This window comes from Scyliorhinus canicula, chromosome 2 (assembly GCF_902713615.1).
Source record: "Scyliorhinus canicula chromosome 2, sScyCan1.1, whole genome shotgun sequence".
NCBI lineage: Eukaryota > Metazoa > Chordata > Chondrichthyes > Carcharhiniformes > Scyliorhinidae > Scyliorhinus > Scyliorhinus canicula.
Window position 1 is genome coordinate 289,168,412 of NC_052147.1, and position 19,905 is coordinate 289,188,316.

The window sequence follows — 19,905 nt, forward strand, 5'->3', positions numbered from 1 at the left end:
ATCTTATATGTCTCTATTAAGTCACCTCTCCGCCTTCTCTCTAACGAAAACAACCTCAAGTCCCCGAGCCTTTCCTCGTAAGACCTTCCCTCCATACAAGGCAACATCCTAGTAAATCTCGTCTGAACCCTTTCCAAAGCTTCCACATCCTTCCTATAATGTGGTGACCAGAACTGCACGCAGTACTCCAGGTGCGGCCGCACCAGAGTTATGTACAGCTGCAGCATGACCTTGTGGCTCCGAAACTCAATCCCCCTGCTGATAAAGGCTAGCACACCATATGCCTTCTTAACAGCCCTATTAACCTGGGTGGCAACTTTCAGGGATTTATGTACCTGGATGCCGAGATCTCTCTGTTCATCTACATTACCAAGAATCTTGCCATTAGCCCAGTACTCTGCATTCCTGTTACTCCTTCCAAAGTGAACCACCTCACACTTTTCCGCATTAAACTCCATCTGCCACCTCTCAGCCCAGCTCTGCAGCTTATCTATGTCCCTCTGTATCCTATAACATCCTTCAGCACTATCCACAACTCCACCGACCTTCGTGTCATCTGCAAATTTACTAACCCATCCTTCTACACCCTCTTCCAGGTCATTTATAAAAATGACAAACAGCAGTGGCCCCAAAACAGATCCTTGCGGTACACCACTAGTAACTGAACTCCAGGATGAACATTTGCCATCAACCACCACCCTCTCTTCTTTCAGCTAGCCGATTACTGATCCAAACCGCTAAATCACCTTCAATCCCATACTTCCTTATTTTCTGCAATAGCCTACCGTGGGGAACCTTGTCAAATGCCTTACTAAAATCCACATACACCACATCAACCGCTTTACCCTCATCCACCTGTTTGGCCACCTTCTCAAAAAACTCAGTAATGTTTGTGAGGCATGACCTACCCTTCACAAAACCGTGTTGACTATCGCTAATCAACTTGTTCTTTTCAAGATGATTATAAACCCTATCTCTTATAACCTTTTCCAACATTTTACCCACAACCGAAGTAAGGCTCACAGGTCTATAATTACCAGGGTTGTCTCTACTCCCCTTTTTGAACAAGGGGACAACATTTGCTATCCTCCAGTCTTCCGGCACTATTCCTGTCGACAAAGATGACATAAAGATCAAGGACAAAGGCTCTGCAATCTCCTCCCTGGCTTCCCAGAGAATCCTAGGATAAATCCCATCTGGCCCAGGGGACTTATCTATTTTGACATTTTCCAAAATTGCTAACACCTCCTCCTTTTGAACCTCAATTCCATCTAGCCTGTTCGACTGAACCTGAGTGTTCTCCTCGACAACATTGTCTTTCTCCAGTGTAAACACTGACGAAAAATATCCATTTAACGCTTCCCCTATCTCCTCTGATTCCACACACAACTTTCCACTACTATCCTTGATTGGCCCTAATCTTACTCTAGTCATTCTTTTGTACCTATAGAAAGCCTTAGGGTTTTCCTTGATCCTATCCGCCAACGACTTTTCGTGTCCTCTCCTCGCTCTTCTTAACTCTCCCTTTAGGTCCTTCCTGGCTAACTTGTAACTCTCAAGTGCCCTAACTGAGCCTTCATGTCTCATCCTAACATAAGCCTTCTTCTTCCTCTTGACAAGTGCTTCAACTTCCTTAGTAAACCACGGTTCCCTTGCTCGACAACTTCCTCCCTGCCTGACAGGTACATACTTATCAAGGACACGCAGTAGCTGTTCCTTGAAAAAGCTCCACATTTCGATTGTACCCATCCCCTGCAGTTTCCTTCCCCATCCTATACATCCTAAATCTTGCCGAATAGCATCATAATTGCCTTTCCCCCAGCTATAATTCTTGCCTTGCGGTATATACCTATCCCTGCCCATTGCTAAAGTAAACATAACCGAGTTGTGATCACTATCACCAAAGTGCTCACCTACATCTAAATCTAACACCTGGCCGGGTTCATTACCCAGTACCAAATCCAATGTGGCCTCGCCCCTTGTTGGCCTGTCTACATACTGTGTCAGAAAGCCCTCCTGCACACACTGTACAAAAACTGACCCATCTATAGTACTCGAACTATAGTATTTCCAGTCAATATTTGGAAAGTTAAAGTCCCCCATAACAACTACCCTGTTACTCTCGCTCCTGTCGAGAATCATCTTTGCAATCCTTTCCTCTACATCTCTGGAACTATTCGGAGGTCTATAGACAACTCCCAACAGGGTGACCTCTCCTCTCCTGTTCCTAACCTCGGCCCATACTACCTCAGTAGACGAGTCCTCAAACGTCCTTTCTACCGCCGTAATACTTTCCTTGATTAACAATGCCACACCCCCCCCTCTTTTACCATCTTCTCTGTTCTTACAGAAACATCTAAATCCTGGAACCTACAACAACCATTCCTGTCCCTGCTCTACCCATGTCTCCGAAATTGCCACAACATCGAGATCCCTGGTACCAACCCATGCTGCAAGCTCACCCACCTTATTCCGGATGCTCCTGGCGTTGAAGTAGACACACTTCAAACCAGCGTCTTGCTTGCCGGTGCCCTCTTTCGAACTTTTAACCCTATCCCTGACCTCACTACTCTCAACATCCTGTACACTGGGACTACAATTTAGGTTCCCATCCCCCTGCTGAATTAGTTTAAACCCCCCCGAAGAGCACTAGCAAATCTCCCCTCCAGGATATTGGTACCCCTCTGGTTCAGGTGAAGACCATTCTGTTTGTAGGTCCCACCTACCCCAGAATGAGCCCCAATTATCCAGGAAACCAAAACCCTCCCTCCTGCACCATCCCTGTAGCCACGTGTTCAACTCCTCTCTCTCCTTATTTCTCACTTCGCTAGCACGTGGCACGGGTAACAACCCAGAGATAACAACTCTGTTTGTTCTAGCTCTCAGCTTCCACCCTAGCTCCCTGAATTTCTCTCTCAAATCCCCATCTCTCTTCCTACCTATGTCGTTGGTACCTATGTGGACCACGACTTGGGGCTGCTCCCCCTCCCCCTTAAGGATCCCAAAAACACGATCAGAGACATCACGAACCCTGGCACCTGGGAGGCAACACACCAACCGTGAGTCTCTTTCGTTCCCACAGAACCTCCTGTCTGTTCCTCTAACTATGGAGTCCCCAATGACAAGTGCTCTGTTCCTCTTCTCCTTTCCCTTCTGAGCAACAGGGACAGACTCTGTGCCAGAGACCTGTGCCCTATTGCTTACCCCTGGTAAGTCGTCCCCCGCAACAGTATCCAAAACGGTATACTTGTTATAGAGGGGAACGACCACAGGGGATCCCTGCACTGCCTGCCGGTTCCCTCTCCCTCTCCCTCTCCCTCCCCTGACGGTAACCCATCTACCTTCTTCTTTTACCTGAGGTGTGACTACCTCCCTATAACTCCTCTCAATAACCCCCTCGCCTCCCGAATGATCCGAAGTTCATCCAGCTCCAGCTCCAGGTCCCTAACGCGGCTCTCGAGGAGCTGGAGTTGGGTGCACTTCCCGCAGATGTCGTCAGCAGGGACACTCGAGGTGACCCTTTCCTCCCACATTCTGCAAGAGGAACATTCAACTGCCCTCGCCTCCATTCCCACTGAACTAACTTCCCAACTACTGAAAAATAAAAATAAAAAACTTGTTAGTTTAGCAATCCAACGGAGAGAACTTTTTTTTTTGTTAGAGGAGGAGGATGGGAGGGAGACACTACGTAAGTAGTGTTTCGGGTAAAGCTGTCAGTCGTGAACAGCCCCTTCACAAACCACCTTCAGCTTACGCTGACCGCACTGCACGTATGCAAATCTCCCCGGAACAGCCAATCAGAAGCTCTGCTCTGCTGCCCTCTGCTGGATGCTTGCCTTCCGTCGAACTCCTCGGGTCACTTGTGCAGGTGCACCTTCAACTTACGCTGACCGCACTGCACGTATGCAAATCTCCCCGGAACAGCCAATCAGAAGCTCTGCTCTGCTGCCCTCTGCTGGATCTTAAAAACCTTATCCTCCATAGCACCGATGTCATCCTTTACTATTGCCCGGATGTCATCCTTAAATAACAGAGCAACACCACCTCCCTTACCATCCACTCTGTCCTTCCGAATAGTTTGATACCCTCGGATGTTTAACTCCCAGTCTTTAACCATGTTTCAGTAATGGCCACTAAATCATAGTCATTCACGATGATTTGCGCCATCAACTCATTTACTTTATTCCGAATACTACGAGCATTCAGGTAAAGTACACTTACGTTGGTTTTTTTACCTCTGTTTTGAATCTTAACTTCTCCAGTTTTATTCCTTTTAGTATTGGTTAAACCACGCTCTTCTACCTGGCCACCTGTGGTTGAATAAACTCTGTTCTCACTGGAACGACAGAGGTTGGAGGGGCGACCTGATAAAGGTCTACAAAAGTATGAGGTGCATAGACAGAGTGGATAGTCAGAGGCTTTCCCACAGGGTAGAGGGGTCAATTACTAGGGGGCATAGGGTTAAGGTGTGAGGGGCAAGGTTTAGAGGAGATGTACGAGGCAAGTTTTTTTACACAGAGGGTGGTGGGTGCCTGGAACTCGCTGCCAGAGAACATAAGAACATAAGGACTAGGAGCAGGAGTAGACCATCTGGCCCCTCGAGACTGCTCCGCCATTCAATGAGGTCATGGCTGATCTTTTGTGGACTCAGCTCCACTTTCCGGCCCGAACACCATAACCCTGAATCCCTTTATTCTTCAAAAAACTATCTATCTTTACCTTAAAAACATTTAATGAAGGGGCCTCAACTGCTTCACTGGGCAAGGAATTCCATAGATTCACAACCCTTTGGGTGAAGAAGTTCCTCCTAAAAGAAGGTGGTGGAAGAAGGGACGATAGTGATATTTAAGGGGCATCTTGACAAATACATGATTAGGATGGGAATAGAGGGATATGGACCTAGAAAGTGTAGAAGATTGTAGTTTAGTCGGGCAGCACGGGCTTGGAGGACCGAAGGGCCTGCTCCTGTGCTGTACTTTTCTTTGTTCTTTGTACCTCCGCACTCGGGTCCTGATAGATCCGCAGCATACTGTTGTCGCTTTTGCAGGTCCGTGTCTGCTTGGCCCACTGTATAACATGCTCCTTATCCAGATACCTGTGGAATCTCAACACCCTCCGGGGGGGGGGTCTACCATTCACAGCTTCCTCGCGAGCGCTCTGCGAGCCCTATCCACCTCCAAGGGTCGGGGCAATGCCCCATCTTTTAGCTGCTTCTTGAACATACCCGCTATGTATGCCCCTGCGTCCGCTCCCTCGGATTCCTCCGGGAGCCCAACAATTCTCAAGCTCTGCCGGTGGGACCTGCTCTCTAGGTCCTCCAACTTCTCCAGGAGCCTTTTCTGCTGGTCTCTCAGCATCCCCACGTCCAATGTTGGGAAAGTTAAAGTACCCAACTATTACCACCCTATTTTTCCAGCAGCTATCTGTAATCTCATAGAACATAGAACGATACAGCGCAGTACAGGCCCTTCGGCCCTCGATGTTGCACCGACATGGAAAAAATCTAAAGGCCATCTAACCTACACTATGCCCTTATCATCCATATGCTTATCCAATAAACTTTTAAATGCCCTCAATGTTGGCGAGTTCACTACTGTTGCAGGTAGGGCATTCCACGGCCTCACCACTCTTTGCGTAAAAAACCCACCTCTGACCTCTGTCCTATATCTATTACCCCTCAATTTAAGGCTATGTCCCCTCGTGCTAGCCACCTCCATCCGCGGTAGAAGGCTCTCGCTATCCACCCTATCTAACCCTCTGATCATTTTCTATGCCTCTATTAAGTCACCTCTTAACCTTCTTCTCTCTAACGAAAACAACCTCAAGTCCATCAGCCTTTCCTCATAAAATTTTCCCTCCATACCAGGCAACATCCTGGTAAATCTCCTCTGCACCCGTTCCAAAGCTTCCACGTCCTTCCTATAATGAGGCGACCAGAACTGTACGCAATACTCCAAATGCGGCCGTACCAGAGTTTTGTACAACTGCAACATGACCTCATGGCTCCGGAACTCAATCCCTCTACCAATAAAGGCCAACACACCATAGGCCTTCTTCACAACCCTATCAACCTGGGTGGCAACTTTCAGGGATCTATGTACATGGACACCGAGATCCCTCTGCTCATCCACACTACCAAGAATTTTACCATTAGCCAAATATTACGCATTTCTGTTATTCTTTCCAAAGTGAATCACCTCACACTTCTCCACATTAAACTCCATTTGCCACCTCTCAGCCCAGCTCTGCAGCTTATCTATGTCCCTCTGTAACCTGCAACATCCTTCCGCACTGTCTACAACTCCACCGACTTTAGTGTCGTCTGCAAATTTACTCACCCATCCTTCTGCGCCCTCCTCTAGGTCATTTATAAAAATGACAAACAGCAACGGTCCCAGAACAGATCCTTGTGGTACGCCACTCGTAACTGAACTCCATTCTGAACATTTCCCATCAACTACCACTCTCTGTCTTCTTTCAACTAGCCAATTTCTGATCCACATCTCTAAATCACCCTCAATCCCCAGCCTCCGTATTTTCTGCAATAGCCGACCGTGGGGAACCTTATCAAACGCTTTACTGAAATCCATATACACCACATCAACTGCTCTACCCTTGTCTACCTGTTCAGTCACCTTCTCAAAGAACTCGATAAGGTTTGTGAGGCATGACCTACCTTTCACAAAACCATGCTGACTGTCCCTAATCATATTATTCCTATCTAGATGATTATAAATCGTATCTTTTATAATCCTCTCCAAGACTTTACCCACCACAGACGTTAGGCTCACCGGCCTATAGTTACCGGGGTTATCTCTACTCCCCTTCTTGAACAAAGGGACCACATTTGCTATCTTCCAGTCCTCTGGCACTATTCCTGTAACCAATGATGACCTAAAAATCAAAGCCAAAGGCTCAGCAATCTCTTCCCTGGCTTTCCAGAGAATCCTAGGATAAATCCCATCCGGCCCCGGGGACTTATCTATTTTCACCTTGTCCAGAATTGCCAACACTTCTTCCCTACACACCTCAATGCCATCTATTCTAATAGCCTGGGTCTCAGCATTCTCCTCCACAATATTATCTTTTTCTTGAGTGAATACTGACGAAAAGTATTCATTTAGTATCTCGCTTATCTCCTCAGCCTCCACACACAACTTCCCACCACTGTCCTTGACTGGCCCTACTCTTACCCTAGTCATTCTTTTATTCCTGACATACCTATAGAAAGCTTTTGGGTTTTCCTTGATCCTACCTGCCAAAGACTTCTCATGTCCCCTCCTTGCTCGTCTCAGCTCTCTCTTTAGATCCTTCCTCGCTTCCTTGTAACTATCAAGCGCCCCAACTGAAACTTCACGCCTCATCTTCACATAGGCCTCCTTCTTCCTCTTAACAAGAGATTCCACTTCTTTGGTAAACCACGGTTCCCTCGTTCGACCCCTTTCCTCCCTGCCTGACTGGTACGTACTTATCAAGAACATGCAATAGCTGTCCTTGAACAAGCTCCACATATCCAGTGTGCCCAACCCTTGCAGCCTACTTCTCCAACCAACACATCCTAAGTCATGTCTAATGGCATCATAATTGCCCTTCCCCCAGCTATAACTCTTGCCCTGCTGGGTATACTTATCCCTTTCCATCACTAACGTAAAGGTCACCGAATTGTGGTCACTGTTTCCAAAGTGCTCACCTACCTCCAGATCTAACACCTGGCCTGGTTCATTACCCAAAACCAAATCCAATGTGGCCTCGCCTTTTGTTGGCCTGTCAACGTATTGTGTCAGGAAACCCTCCTGCACACATTGTACAAAGAATGACCCATCTAATGTACTCGAACTATATCTTTTCCAGTCAATATTTGGAAAGTTAAAGTCTCCCATAACAACTACCCTGTTACTTTCGCTCTTTTCCAGAATCATCTTCGCCATCCTTTCCTCTACATCCCTAGAACTATTAGGTGGCCTATAGAAAACTCCCAACAGGGTGACCTCTCCTTTCCTGTTTCTAACCTCAGCCCATACTACCTCAGAAGAAGAGCCCCATCTAGCATCCTTTCCGCCACCGCAATACTGTCCTTGACTAGCAGCGCCACACCTCCCCCTCTTTTGCCCCCTTCTCTGAGTTTACTAAATCACCTAAACCCCGGAACCTGCAACAACCATTCCTGTCCCTGCTCTATCCATGTCTCTGAAATGGCCACAACATCGAAGTCCCAGGTACCAACCCATGCTGCCAGTTCCCCTACCTTATTTCGTATACTCCTGGCATTGAAGTAGACACACTTCAAACCACCTACCTGAACACTGGCACCCTCCTGCGAAGTCAAATCTGTGCTCCTGACCTGTATACTCTCAATCTCCCGTACCCCAAAACTACAATCCAGGTTCCCATGCCCCTGCTGAATTAGTTTAAACCCCCCCAAAGAGCACTAACAAATCTCCCCCCCCAGGATATTGGTGCCCCTCAGGTTCAGATCTCCTTTCATATTTGCTCCTCAATATCCCGCTGACTATTTGGGGACCTATAGTACAATCCTATCAAAGTGATCTCTCCCTTTTTATTTTTCAGTTGTACCAATCTCGACTCAGTGGGCGAATCCTCTGATACATCCTCTCTCTGTACTGCTGTGATACTGTCCCGAATCAAAAACACAACTCCCCCTCCTCTCCTATCTCCTGGTCTCTCTTTCCTATAGCATCTGTACCCTGGAACATTGAGCTGCCAGTCCTGCCCCTCCTTTAGCCATGTTTCAGTAATAGCTATGATATCCCAGTCCCATGTACCCATCCAGGCCCTGAGTTCATCTCGGGGGCTGGTTTAGCTCACCAAGCTAAATCGCTGGCTTTTAAAGCAGACCAAGCAGGCCAGTAGCACGGTTCGATTCCCGCACCAGCCTCCCCGGACAGGCGCCGGAATGTGGCGACTAGAGGCTTTTCACAGTAACTTCATTGAAGCCTACTCGTGACAATAAGCGATTTTCATTTCATTTTCATTTCATCTGCCTTGCCCGTCAGACCTCTTGCATTGAAATAAATGCAGTTTAATCCAGACTTCATAGAACATAGAACGATACAGCGCAATACAGGCCCTTCGGCCCACGATGTTGCACCGACATGGGAAGTCAAAAACTAAAGGCCATCTAACCTACACTATGCCATTATCATCCATATGCTTATCCAATAAACTTTTAAATGCCCTCAATGTTGGCGAGTTCACTACTGTTGCAGGTAGGGCATTCCACGGCCTCACCACTCTGCGTAAAAAACCTACCTCTGGCCTCTGTCCTATATCTATTACCCCTCAATTTAAGGCTATGTCCCCTCGTGCTAGTCACCTCCATCCGCGGGAGAAGGCTCTCACTGTCCACCCTATCTAACCCTCTGACCATTTTGTATGCTTCTATTAAGTCACCTCTTAACATTCTTCTCTCTAATGAAAACAACCTCAAGTCCATCAGCCTTTCCTCATAAGATTTTCACTCCATACCAGGCAACATCCTGGTAAATCTCCTCTGCACCCGTTCCAAAGCTTCCACGTCCTTCCAATAATGAGGCGACCAGAACTGTACGCAATACTCCAAATGCGGCCGTACTAGAGTTTTGTGCAACTGCAACATGACCTCATGGCTCCGAAACTCAATCCCTCTACCAATAAAGGCCAATACACCATAAGCCTTCTTCATAACCCTATCAACCTGGGTGGCAACTTTCAGGGATCTATGTACATGGACACTGAGATCCCTCTGCTCATCCACACTACCAAGAATTTTACCATTAGCCAAATATTCCGCATTCCTGTTATTCTTTCCAAAATGAATCACCTCACACTTCTCCACATTAAACTCCATTTGCCACCTCTCAGCCCAGCTCTGCAGCTTATCTATGTCCCTCTGTAACCTGCAACATCCTTCTGCACTGTCTACAACTCCACCGACTTTAGTGTCGTCTGCAAATTTACTCACCCATCCTTCTGCGCCCTCCTCTAGGTCATTTATAAAAATGACAAACAGCAACGGTCCCAGAACAGATCCTTGTGGTACGCCACTCGTAACTGAACTCCATTCTGAGCATTTTCCATCAACCACCACTCTCTGTCTTCTTTCAACAAGCCAATTTCTGATCCACATCTCTAAATCACCCTCAATCCCCAGCCTCCGTATTTTCTGCAATAGCCGACCGTGGGGAACCTTATCAAACGCTTTACTGAAATCCATATACACCACGTCAACTGCTCTACCCTCGTCTACCTGTTCAGTCACCTTCTCAAAGAACTCGATAAGGTTTGTGAGGCATGACCTACCCTTCACAAAACCATGCTGACTATCCCTAATCATATTATTCCTATCTGGATGATTATAAATCGTATCTCTTATAATCCTCTCCAAGACTTTACCCACAACAGACGTTAGGCTCACCGGCCTATAGTTACCGGGGTTATCTCTACTCCCCTTCTTGAACAAAGGGACCACATTTGCTATCCTCCAGTCCTCTGGCACTATTCCTGTAGCCAATGATGACATAAAAATCAAAGCCAAAGGCTCAGCAATCTCTTCCCTGGCTTCCCAGAGAACCCTAGGATAAATCCCATCAGGCCCCGAGGCCTTATCTATTTTCACCTTGTCCAGAATAGCCAACACTTCTTCACTACTCACCTCAATGCCATCTATTCTAATAGCCTGGGTCTCAGCATTCTCCTCCACAACATTATCTTTTTCCTGAGTGAATACTGACGAAAAGTATTCATTTAGTATCTCGCTTATCTCCTCAGCCGCCACACACAACTTCCCACCACTGTCTTTGACTGGCCCTACTCTTACCCTAGTCATTCTTTTATTCCTGACATACCTATAGAAACCTTTTGGGTTTTCCTTGATCCTACCTGCCAAAGACTTCTCATGTCCCCTCCTTTTCCGTCTTAGCTCTCTCTTTAGATCCTTCCTCGCTTTCCTGTAACTATCAAGCGCCCCAACAGAAACTTCACGCCTCATCTTCACATAGGCCTCCTTCTTCCTCTTAACAAGAGATTCCACTTCTTTGGTAAACCACGGTTCCCTCGCACGACCCCTTCCTCCCTGCCTGACTGGTACGTACTGATCAAGAACACGCAATAGCTGTTCCTTGAACAAACTTTCCATAACGGGGAGCCGATGGATGTGGTATATCTGGATTTCCAGAAAGCCTTTGACAAGGTGCCATACAAAAGGTTGCTGCATAAGATAAAGATGCATGGCATTAAGGGTAAAGTAGTAGCATGGATAGAGGATTGGTTAATTAATAGAAAGCAAAGAGTTGGGATAAATGGGTGTTTCTCTGGTTGGCAATCAGTAGCTAGTGGTGTCCCTCAGGGATCCGTGTTGGGCCCACAATTGTTCACAATCTACATAGATGATTTGGAGTTGGGGACCAAGGGCAATGTGTCCAAGTTTGCAGATGACACTAAGATGAGTGGTAAAGCGAAAAGTGCAGAGGATACTGGAAGTCTGCAGAGGGATTTGGATAGGTTAAGTGAATGGGCTCGGGTCTGGCAGATGGAATACAATGTTGACAAATGTGAGGTTATCCATTTTGGTAGGAATAACAGCAAACGGGATTATTATTTAAACGATAAAATATTAAAGCATGCCGCTGTTCAGAGAGACTTGGGTGTGCTAGTGCATGAGTCACAGAAGGTTGGTTTACAAGTGCAACAGGTGATTAAGAAGGCAAATGGAATTTTGTCCTTCATTGCTAGAGGGATGGAGTTTAAGACTAGGGAGGTTATGTTGCAATTGTATAAGGTGTTAGTGCGCCCACACCTGGAGTATTGTGTTCAGTTTTGGTCTCCTTACTTGAGAAAGGACGTACTGGCGCTGGAGGGTGTGCAGAGGAGATTCACTAGATTAATCCCAGAGCTGAAGGGGTTGGATTATGAGGAGAGGTTGAGTAGACTGGGACTGTACTCGTTGGAATTTAGAAGGATGAGGGGGGATCTTATAGAAACATTTAAAATTATGAAGGGAATAGATAGGATAGATGCGGGCAGGTTGTTTCCACTGGCGGGTGACAGCAGAACTAGGGGACATAGCCTCAAAATAAGGGGAAGTAGATTTAGGACTGAGTTTAGGAGGAACTTCTTCACCCAAAGGGTTGTGAATCTATGGAATTCCTTGCCCAGTGAAGCAGTTGAGGCTCCTTCATTACATGCTTTTAAGGTAAAGATAGATAGTTTTTTGAAGAATAAAGGGATTAAGGGTTATGGTGTTCGGGCCGGAAAGTAGAGCTGAGTCCACAAAAGATCAGCCATGATCTCATTGAATGGCGGAGCAGGCTCGAGGGGCCAGATGGCCTACTCCTGTTCCTAGTTCTTATGTTCTTATGTTCTTATATCCAGTGTGCCCAACCCTTGCAGCCTACTTCTCCAACCTAAACATCCTAAGTCATGTCTAATGGCATCATAATTGCACTTCCCCCAGCTATAACTCTATTTATACCTTTCCATCACTAATGTAAAGGTCACCGAATTGTGGTCACTGTCTCCAAAGTGCTCACCTCCCTCCTGATCTAACACCTGGCCTGGTTCATTACCCAAAACCAAATCCAATGTGGCCTCACCTCTTGTTGGCCTGTCAACATATTGTGTCAGGAAACCCTCCTGCACACATTGTACAAAGAACGACCCATCTAATGTACTCGAACTATATCTTTTCCAGTCAATATTAGGAAAGTTAAAGTCTCCCATAACAACTACCCTGTTACTTTCGCTCTTTTCCAGAATCATCTTCGCCATCCTTTCCTCTACATCCCTAGAACTATTAGGTGGCCTATAGAAAACTCCCAGCCGGGTGACCTCTCCTTTCCTGTTTCTAACCTCAGCCCATACTACCTCGGAAGAAGAGTCCCCATCTTGCATCCTTTCTACCACCGTAATACTGTCCTTGACTAGCAGCGCCACACCTCCCCCTCTTTTGCCCCCTTCTCTGACCTTACTAAAGCACCTAAACCCCGGAACCTGCAACAACCATTCCTGTCCCTGCTCTATCCATGAAATGGCCACAACATCGAAGTCCCAGGTACCAACCCATGCTGCCAGTTCCCCTACCTTATTTCGTATACTCCTGGCATTGAAGTAGACACACTTCAAACCACCTACCTGAACACTGGCACCCTCCTGCGAAGTCAAATCTGTGCTCCTGACCTCTATACTCTCAATCTCCCGTACCCCAAAACTACAATCCAGGTTCCCATGCCCCTGCTGATTTAGTTTAAACCCCCCCAAAGAGCACTTCCTTTGCTCTCTGCCCTGCTTTCTCAGACCATCTGTCCGGTCATGTTCTGTCCACTCTCCCTGTGTTTCATTTCTCTTAGTATTACTGGGCCCAGGGGCTGGTTTAGCACACTGGGCTAAATCGCTGGCTTTTAAAGCAGACCAAGCAGGCCAGCAGCACGGTTCGATTCCCGTACCAGCCTCCCCGGACAGGCGCCGGAATGTGGCGACTAGGGGCTTTTCACAGTAACTTCATTGAAGCCTACTCGTGACAATACGCGATTTTCCATTTCCATTTCCATTCACAGAGCTCGCCACGGTGCCATAAACCTGGCTGCTGCTGCTTTCCCCTGGTGAGCCATCTCCCTCAACAGAACCCAAAACGGTAAACCTGTTTTGGAGGGAGATGACCGCAGGGGATCCCTCACTGGTTGAGGGACTGGTTTAGCACGGTGGGCTAAATAGCTGGCTTGTAATGCAGAACAAGGCCAGCAGCGCGGGTTCAATTCTCGTACCGGCCTCACCGAACAGGTGCCGGAATGTGGCGACTAGGGGCTTTTCACAGTAACTTCATTGAAGCCTACTCGTGACAATAATTGATTATTATTATTACTGCCTTCTTACTCTTCCTCTGTTTGGTGGTCACCCATTTCCTATCTCCCTCAGTAATTTTTAACTCTGGGTGACCAACTCAATAAACATGCTATCCCCGACGTCCTCAGCTTCGCGGCTGCTCCAAAGTGAGTCCATCCACAGCTCCAGAGCCGTCAAGCGGTCTAACAGGAGCTGCAGCTCGACTTACTTCTTGCGCGTGAAGGGGCCAGGGACAGTGGACCTGTCCCTGAGCTCCCACATTGCACACGAGGAGCATGCCACGGGTCTGGGATCTCCTGCCATCTTACTAGTCACCAGTCAATCACTTACCTGCTGGTTGAGGTGACTGAGTTAAATTCTCCCAGAATGCTCTTCTGCCGTCTCTGCTGGAGGATGATGCCATGTTTGAACAATGTCATAGTTGTGTTGAAGTTTAGAGTGAACATAGAACATAGATCATCACAGCGCAGTACAGGCCCTTTGGCCCTCGATGTTGCGCCGGCCTGTGAAACCACTCTAAAGCCCATCTACACTATTCCCTTATCGTCCATATGCCTATCCAATGACCATTTGAATGCGTTTAGTGTTGGCGAGTCCACTACTGTTGCAGGCAGGGCATTCCATGCCCTTACTACTCTCTGAGTAAAGAACATACCTCTGACATCTGTCCTATATCTATCTCCCCTCAATTTAAAGCTCTGTCCCCTTGTGTTGGACATCACCATCCGAGGAAAAAGGCTCTCACGGTCCACCCTATCTAATCCTCTGATCATCTTGTACACCTCAATTCAGTCACCTCTTAATCTTCTTCTCTCTAACGAAAACAGCCTCAAGCCCCTCAGCCTTTCCTCGTAAGATCTTCCCTCCATACCAGGCAACATCCTTGTAAATCTCCTCTGTACCCTTTCCAATGCTTCCACATCCTTCCTATAATGCGGCAACCAGAACTGCACGCAATACTCCAAATGCGGCTACGCCAGAGTTTTGTACAACTGCAACATGACCTCAGGGCTCTGAAACTCAATTCCTCTACCAATAAAAGCTACGATTCCCGGCTGGGTCACTGTCTGTGTGGAGTCTGCACATCCTCCCCGTGTGTGCGTGGGTTTCCTCCGGGTGCTCCGGTTTCCTCCCACAGTCCAAAGATGTGCGGGTTAGGTGGATTGGCCATGCTAAATTGCCCGTAGTGTAAGGTTAATGGGGGGATTGTTGGGTTACGGGTATACGGGTTACGTGGGTTTAAGTAGGGTGATCATTGCTTGGCACAACATCGAGGGCCGAAGGGCCTGTTCTGTGCTGTACTGTTCTATGTTCTATGTAACACACCGTACACCTTCTTAACAACCCTCTCAACCTGGGTGGCAACTTTCAGGGATCTATGGACATGGACACCGAGATCTCTCTGATCGTCCACACTACCAAGAATCTTACCATTAGCCCAGTACTCTGCCTTCCTGTTATTCCTTCCAAAATGAATCACCTCACACTTTTCTGCATTAAACTCCATTTGCCACCTGTCAGCACAGCTCTGCAGCTTATCTATGTCCCTCTGTAACTTGTAACATCCTTCTGCACTGTCCACAACTCCACCGACTTTAGTGTCATCTGCAAATTTACTCACCCATCCTTCTACGGCCTCCTCCAGGTCATTTATAAAAATGACAAACAGCAACGGCCCCAAAACAGATCCTTGTGGCACGCCACTCGTAACTGGACACCAGTCAGAACATTTTCCATCAACCACCACCCTTTGTCTTCTATCAGCTAGCCAATTTCTGATCCAAACTGCTAAATCACCCTGAATCCCATGCCTCTGTATTTTCTGCAATAGCCGACCGTGGGGAACCTTATGTGTTGTTAAATATCAAGCCGTTAAATTTTACAGCACAGCAAGGTCCTTCGGCCCATCCAGCACCTATCCTAATCCTGTTTTCCAGCACTTGGTCCGTAGCCTTGTATGCTATGTCATTTGAAGTGGTTATGTAAATGCTTCTTAAATGTTGTGAGGGTTATGGGGAAACCGTGGGAGCATTGCATTGAACATAGAACATAGAACATAGAACACTACAGCGCAGTACGGGCCCTTCGGCCCTCGATGTTGCGCCGACCTGTGAAACCATCTGAAGCCTATCTGAAAATGAAATGAAAAAAATGAAAATCGCTTATTGTCACGAGTAGGCTTCAAATGAAGTTACTGTGAAAAGCCCCTAGTCGCCACATTCCGGCGCCTGTTCGGGGAGGCTGTTACGGGAATCGAACCGTGCTGCTGGCCTGCTTGGTCTGCTTTCAAAGCCAGCTATTTAGCCCTGTGCTAAACAGCCCCAATCTGACCTATCTGACCTACACTATTCCATTTTCATCCATATGTCTATCCAGTGACCACTTAAATACCCTTAAAGTTGGCGAGTCTACTACTATTGCAGGCAGGGCGTTCCACACCCCTACTACTCTCTGAGTAAAGAAACTGCCTCTGACATCTGTCCTATATCTCTCACCCCTCAATTTAAAGCTATGTCCCCTCGTGTTGGTCATCACCATCCGAGGAAAAAGACTCTCACTGTCCACCCTATCTAACCCTCTGACTATCTTATATGTCTCTATTAAGTCACCTCTCAGCCTTCTCCTCTCTAACGAAAACAACCTCAATTCCCTGAGCCTTTCCTCGTAAGACCTTCCCTCCATACCAGGCAACATCCTAGTAAATCTCCTCTGAACCCTTTCCAAAGCTTCCACATCCTTCCTATAATGTGACGACCAGAACTGCACGCAGTACTCCAGGTGCGGCCGCACCAGAGTTATGTACAGCTGCAGCATGACCTTGTGGTTCCGAAACTCAATCCCCCTGCTTATAAAGGCTAGCACACCATATGCCTTCTTAACAGCCCTATTAACCTGGGTGGCAACTTTCAGGGATTTATGTACCTGGATGCCGAGATCTCTCTGTTCATCTACACTACCAAGAATCTTGCCATTAGCCCAGTACTCTGCATTCCTGTTACTCCTTCCAAAGTGAACCACCTCACACTTTTCCGCATTAAACTCCATCTGCCACCTCTCAGCCCAGCTCTGCAGCTTATCTATGTCCCTCTGTATCCTATAACATCCTTCATATATAACTGAAAGAGAGGATCAGCCACAATCATCATGAATGGCGGAGCAGGCGCCAAAGGTCTAATGACCTACTTCTCCCATTTTTATAAATGACCTGGAGGAGGGCGTAGAAGGATGGGTGAGTAAATTTGCAGATGACACTAAAGTCGGTGGAGTTGTGGACACCGCAGAAGGATGTTACAAGAGTTTCTGTGATGATATTTGTACTCTGTGCCTCCAGGTAAACAAAACAATGATTTTTTGTTTTTTTAAAATGCATTTGCAGTGCCACTTTTAACGACAAATCTACATCTGAAAGGTCTCAGTTTAATTATTTGTTTCCTCTATTTTTGTCCCATGGTTTATTACCTGACATTTTACAGCTGCTACTTACATGCCTATCTTTCTAGCCTACCTTTTTCCTCTTATTGGGCGGCATGGTAGCACAATGGTTAGCACAGTTGCTTCACAGCGCCAGGGTCCCAGGTTTGATTCCTGGCTTGGGTCACTGTGCGGAGTCTGCACGTTCTCCCCGTGTCTGCGTGGGTTTCCTCCGGGTGCTCCTGTTTCCTCCCACAGTCCCTCCGTGAACCTGAACAGGCGCCGGAATGTGGCGATGGGGGGATTTTCACAGTAACTTCATTGCCGTGTTAATAGAACATAGAACAGCACAGCACAGAACAGGCCCTTCGGCCCTCGACGCTGCGCCGAGCAATGATCACCCCACTCAAACCCACGCATCCACCCCACACCCGCAACCCAACAACCCCCCCCCCCCCCTTAACCCCACCTTTTAGGACACTACGGGCAATTTAGCATGGCCAATTCACCTAACCCGCACATCTTTGGACTGTGGGAGGAAACCGGAGCACCCGGAGGAAACTCACGCACACACGGGGAGGACGTGCAGACTCCACACAGACAGTGACCCAGCCGGGAATCGAACCTGGGACCCTGAAGCTGTGAAGCATTTATGCTAACCACCATGCTACCGTGTTGCCCGAATGTAAGCCTACTTGTGATAATAAAGATTATCATTATTATTATCAATTTGCTTTGCTTCAACATTGTACGATGTACAATCTTGACCAGTTTTTTGTGTGTTTTTCTTGATGTAGGTATTTGCTGAGACTAAAGACGAGACGGCCTTAGTCCTATTTGGCACGGATGAAACTTCTAACCCTCTTGCAACAGCAGATCAATACCAGAACATTACTGTGCACAGAAACCTGATGATTCCTGACTTTGATTTCCTGGATGATGTTCAGGGCGGCATCAGGGCAAGTGACCATCAAGCTGATAGTATCCTTTTAATCACAGCTGTCTGAAGGAGATAAGTGATAGCACAAAGACAGCCAGATAATAATTGTTATTGAGAAACTCGAGCAATAGTGAATGGGAAATGGAGGGATGCGTGTCTTACACCGTCTGTTCATGTGCCTATCCAGATAGGTCTGAAAGGTCGTTAACCTATCTGCCTCAACCAGCTCCCTTGGCAGTGCATTCCAGGCCACCACCACCCTCTGTGTAAAAACCTTCCCCGCACGGTAGCATGGTGGTTAGCATCAATGCTTCACAGCTCCAGGGTCCCAGGTTCGATTCCCGGCTGGGTCACTGTCTGTGTGGAGTCTGCACGTCCTCCCCGTGTGTGCGTGGGTTTCCTCCGGGTGCTCCGGTTTCCTCCCACAGTCCAAAGATGTGCGGGTTAGGTGGATTGGCCATGCTAAATTGCCCGTAGTGTAAGGTTAATGGGGGGATTATTGGGTTACGGGTATACGGGTTACGTGGGTTTAAGTAGGGTGATCATTGCTCGGCACAACATCGAGGGCCGAAGGGCCTGTTCTGTGCTGTACTGTTCTATGTTCTATGTTCTATGTACATCTCCACTGAACCTTTCCCCCCTCACCTTGAACTTCTGTCCCCTTGTAATTGTCATTTCCGCCCTGGGAAAAAGCCTCCAACTGTTCACCCTATCTATACCCCTCATAATTTTATAAACTTCTATCAGGTCGCCCCTCAGCCTCTGTCTCTCTCGAGGGAGAACAATCCCAGTTTATCCAATCTCTCCTCATAGCTAATACCCTCCATACCAGGCAACACCCTGGTAAACCTTTTCTGTACTCTCTCCAAAGCCTCCACGTCCTTCTGGTAGTGTGGTGACCAGAATTGGACATAGTATTCCAAATGTGGCCTAACCAATGTTCTATATAATTGTAACATGATTTTCAAGCTTTTATACTCGATATCCCGTCCTATCAAGGTAAGCATGCCATATGCTTTCTTTCCCACCATTTCCACCTGTGCTGCCACTTTTAAGGATCTGTGGACCTGCACGGCCAGATCTCTCTGTCTTTCTGCTCCTGATGGTTCTGCCATTTATTTTATAGCTCCTACCTGAATTGGATCGACCAAAATGCATCGCCTCGCATTTGTCCAGGTTAAATTCCATCTGCCATTTCTCTGCCCAATTTTGCAGCCTATCTATATCCTGTTGTATTCTCTGACAATCTTCATCACTATCCGCAACTCCTGCAATCTTAGTATCATCCGCACACTCGCTAACAGACCCGCTATGTTTTCTTCCAAGTCATAGATCTTATCTCTGAGAATCTTTTCCAACAATGATGTCAAGCTCACTGGCCTGTAAAAACCCAGATTATCCTTGCAACCCTTCTTAAATAACGGGACAACATTGGCTATCCTCCAATCCTCAGGGATCTCATCTATGGCCAATGAGGACACAAAGATTTCTTTCAGAGCCCCAGCGATTTCATCTCTTGTCTCCCTCAGTAATCTAGGATAGATGCCATCTGTCCCTGGGGATTTGTCAACCGTAATGATTTTTAACACACCGAACACTTCCTCCCTCGTAATAATGACCTGTTCTAAAGTGTTTACACATCCCTCTGAGACATCACCAATCCTGAAGAAGGGGAAGGATCCATTGGAGTGTGGGTCGTATCGGCCCATTTCGTTGTT

The 19,905-nt window shown here is 47.2% G+C and overlaps 1 protein-coding gene across 1 annotated transcript in view; it reads left to right on the forward strand.

The window, feature by feature from the left end:
• Positions 1-19,905, forward strand: part of xrcc5 (X-ray repair complementing defective repair in Chinese hamster cells 5) — a 333,072-nt gene that overhangs the window by 13,196 nt on the left and 299,971 nt on the right. The window contains exon 3 of the mRNA XM_038790233.1: positions 18,045-18,228. Coding sequence (XP_038646161.1) covers positions 18,045-18,228 — 184 coding nt within the window. The remainder of the gene's footprint in view (positions 1-18,044; positions 18,229-19,905) is intronic.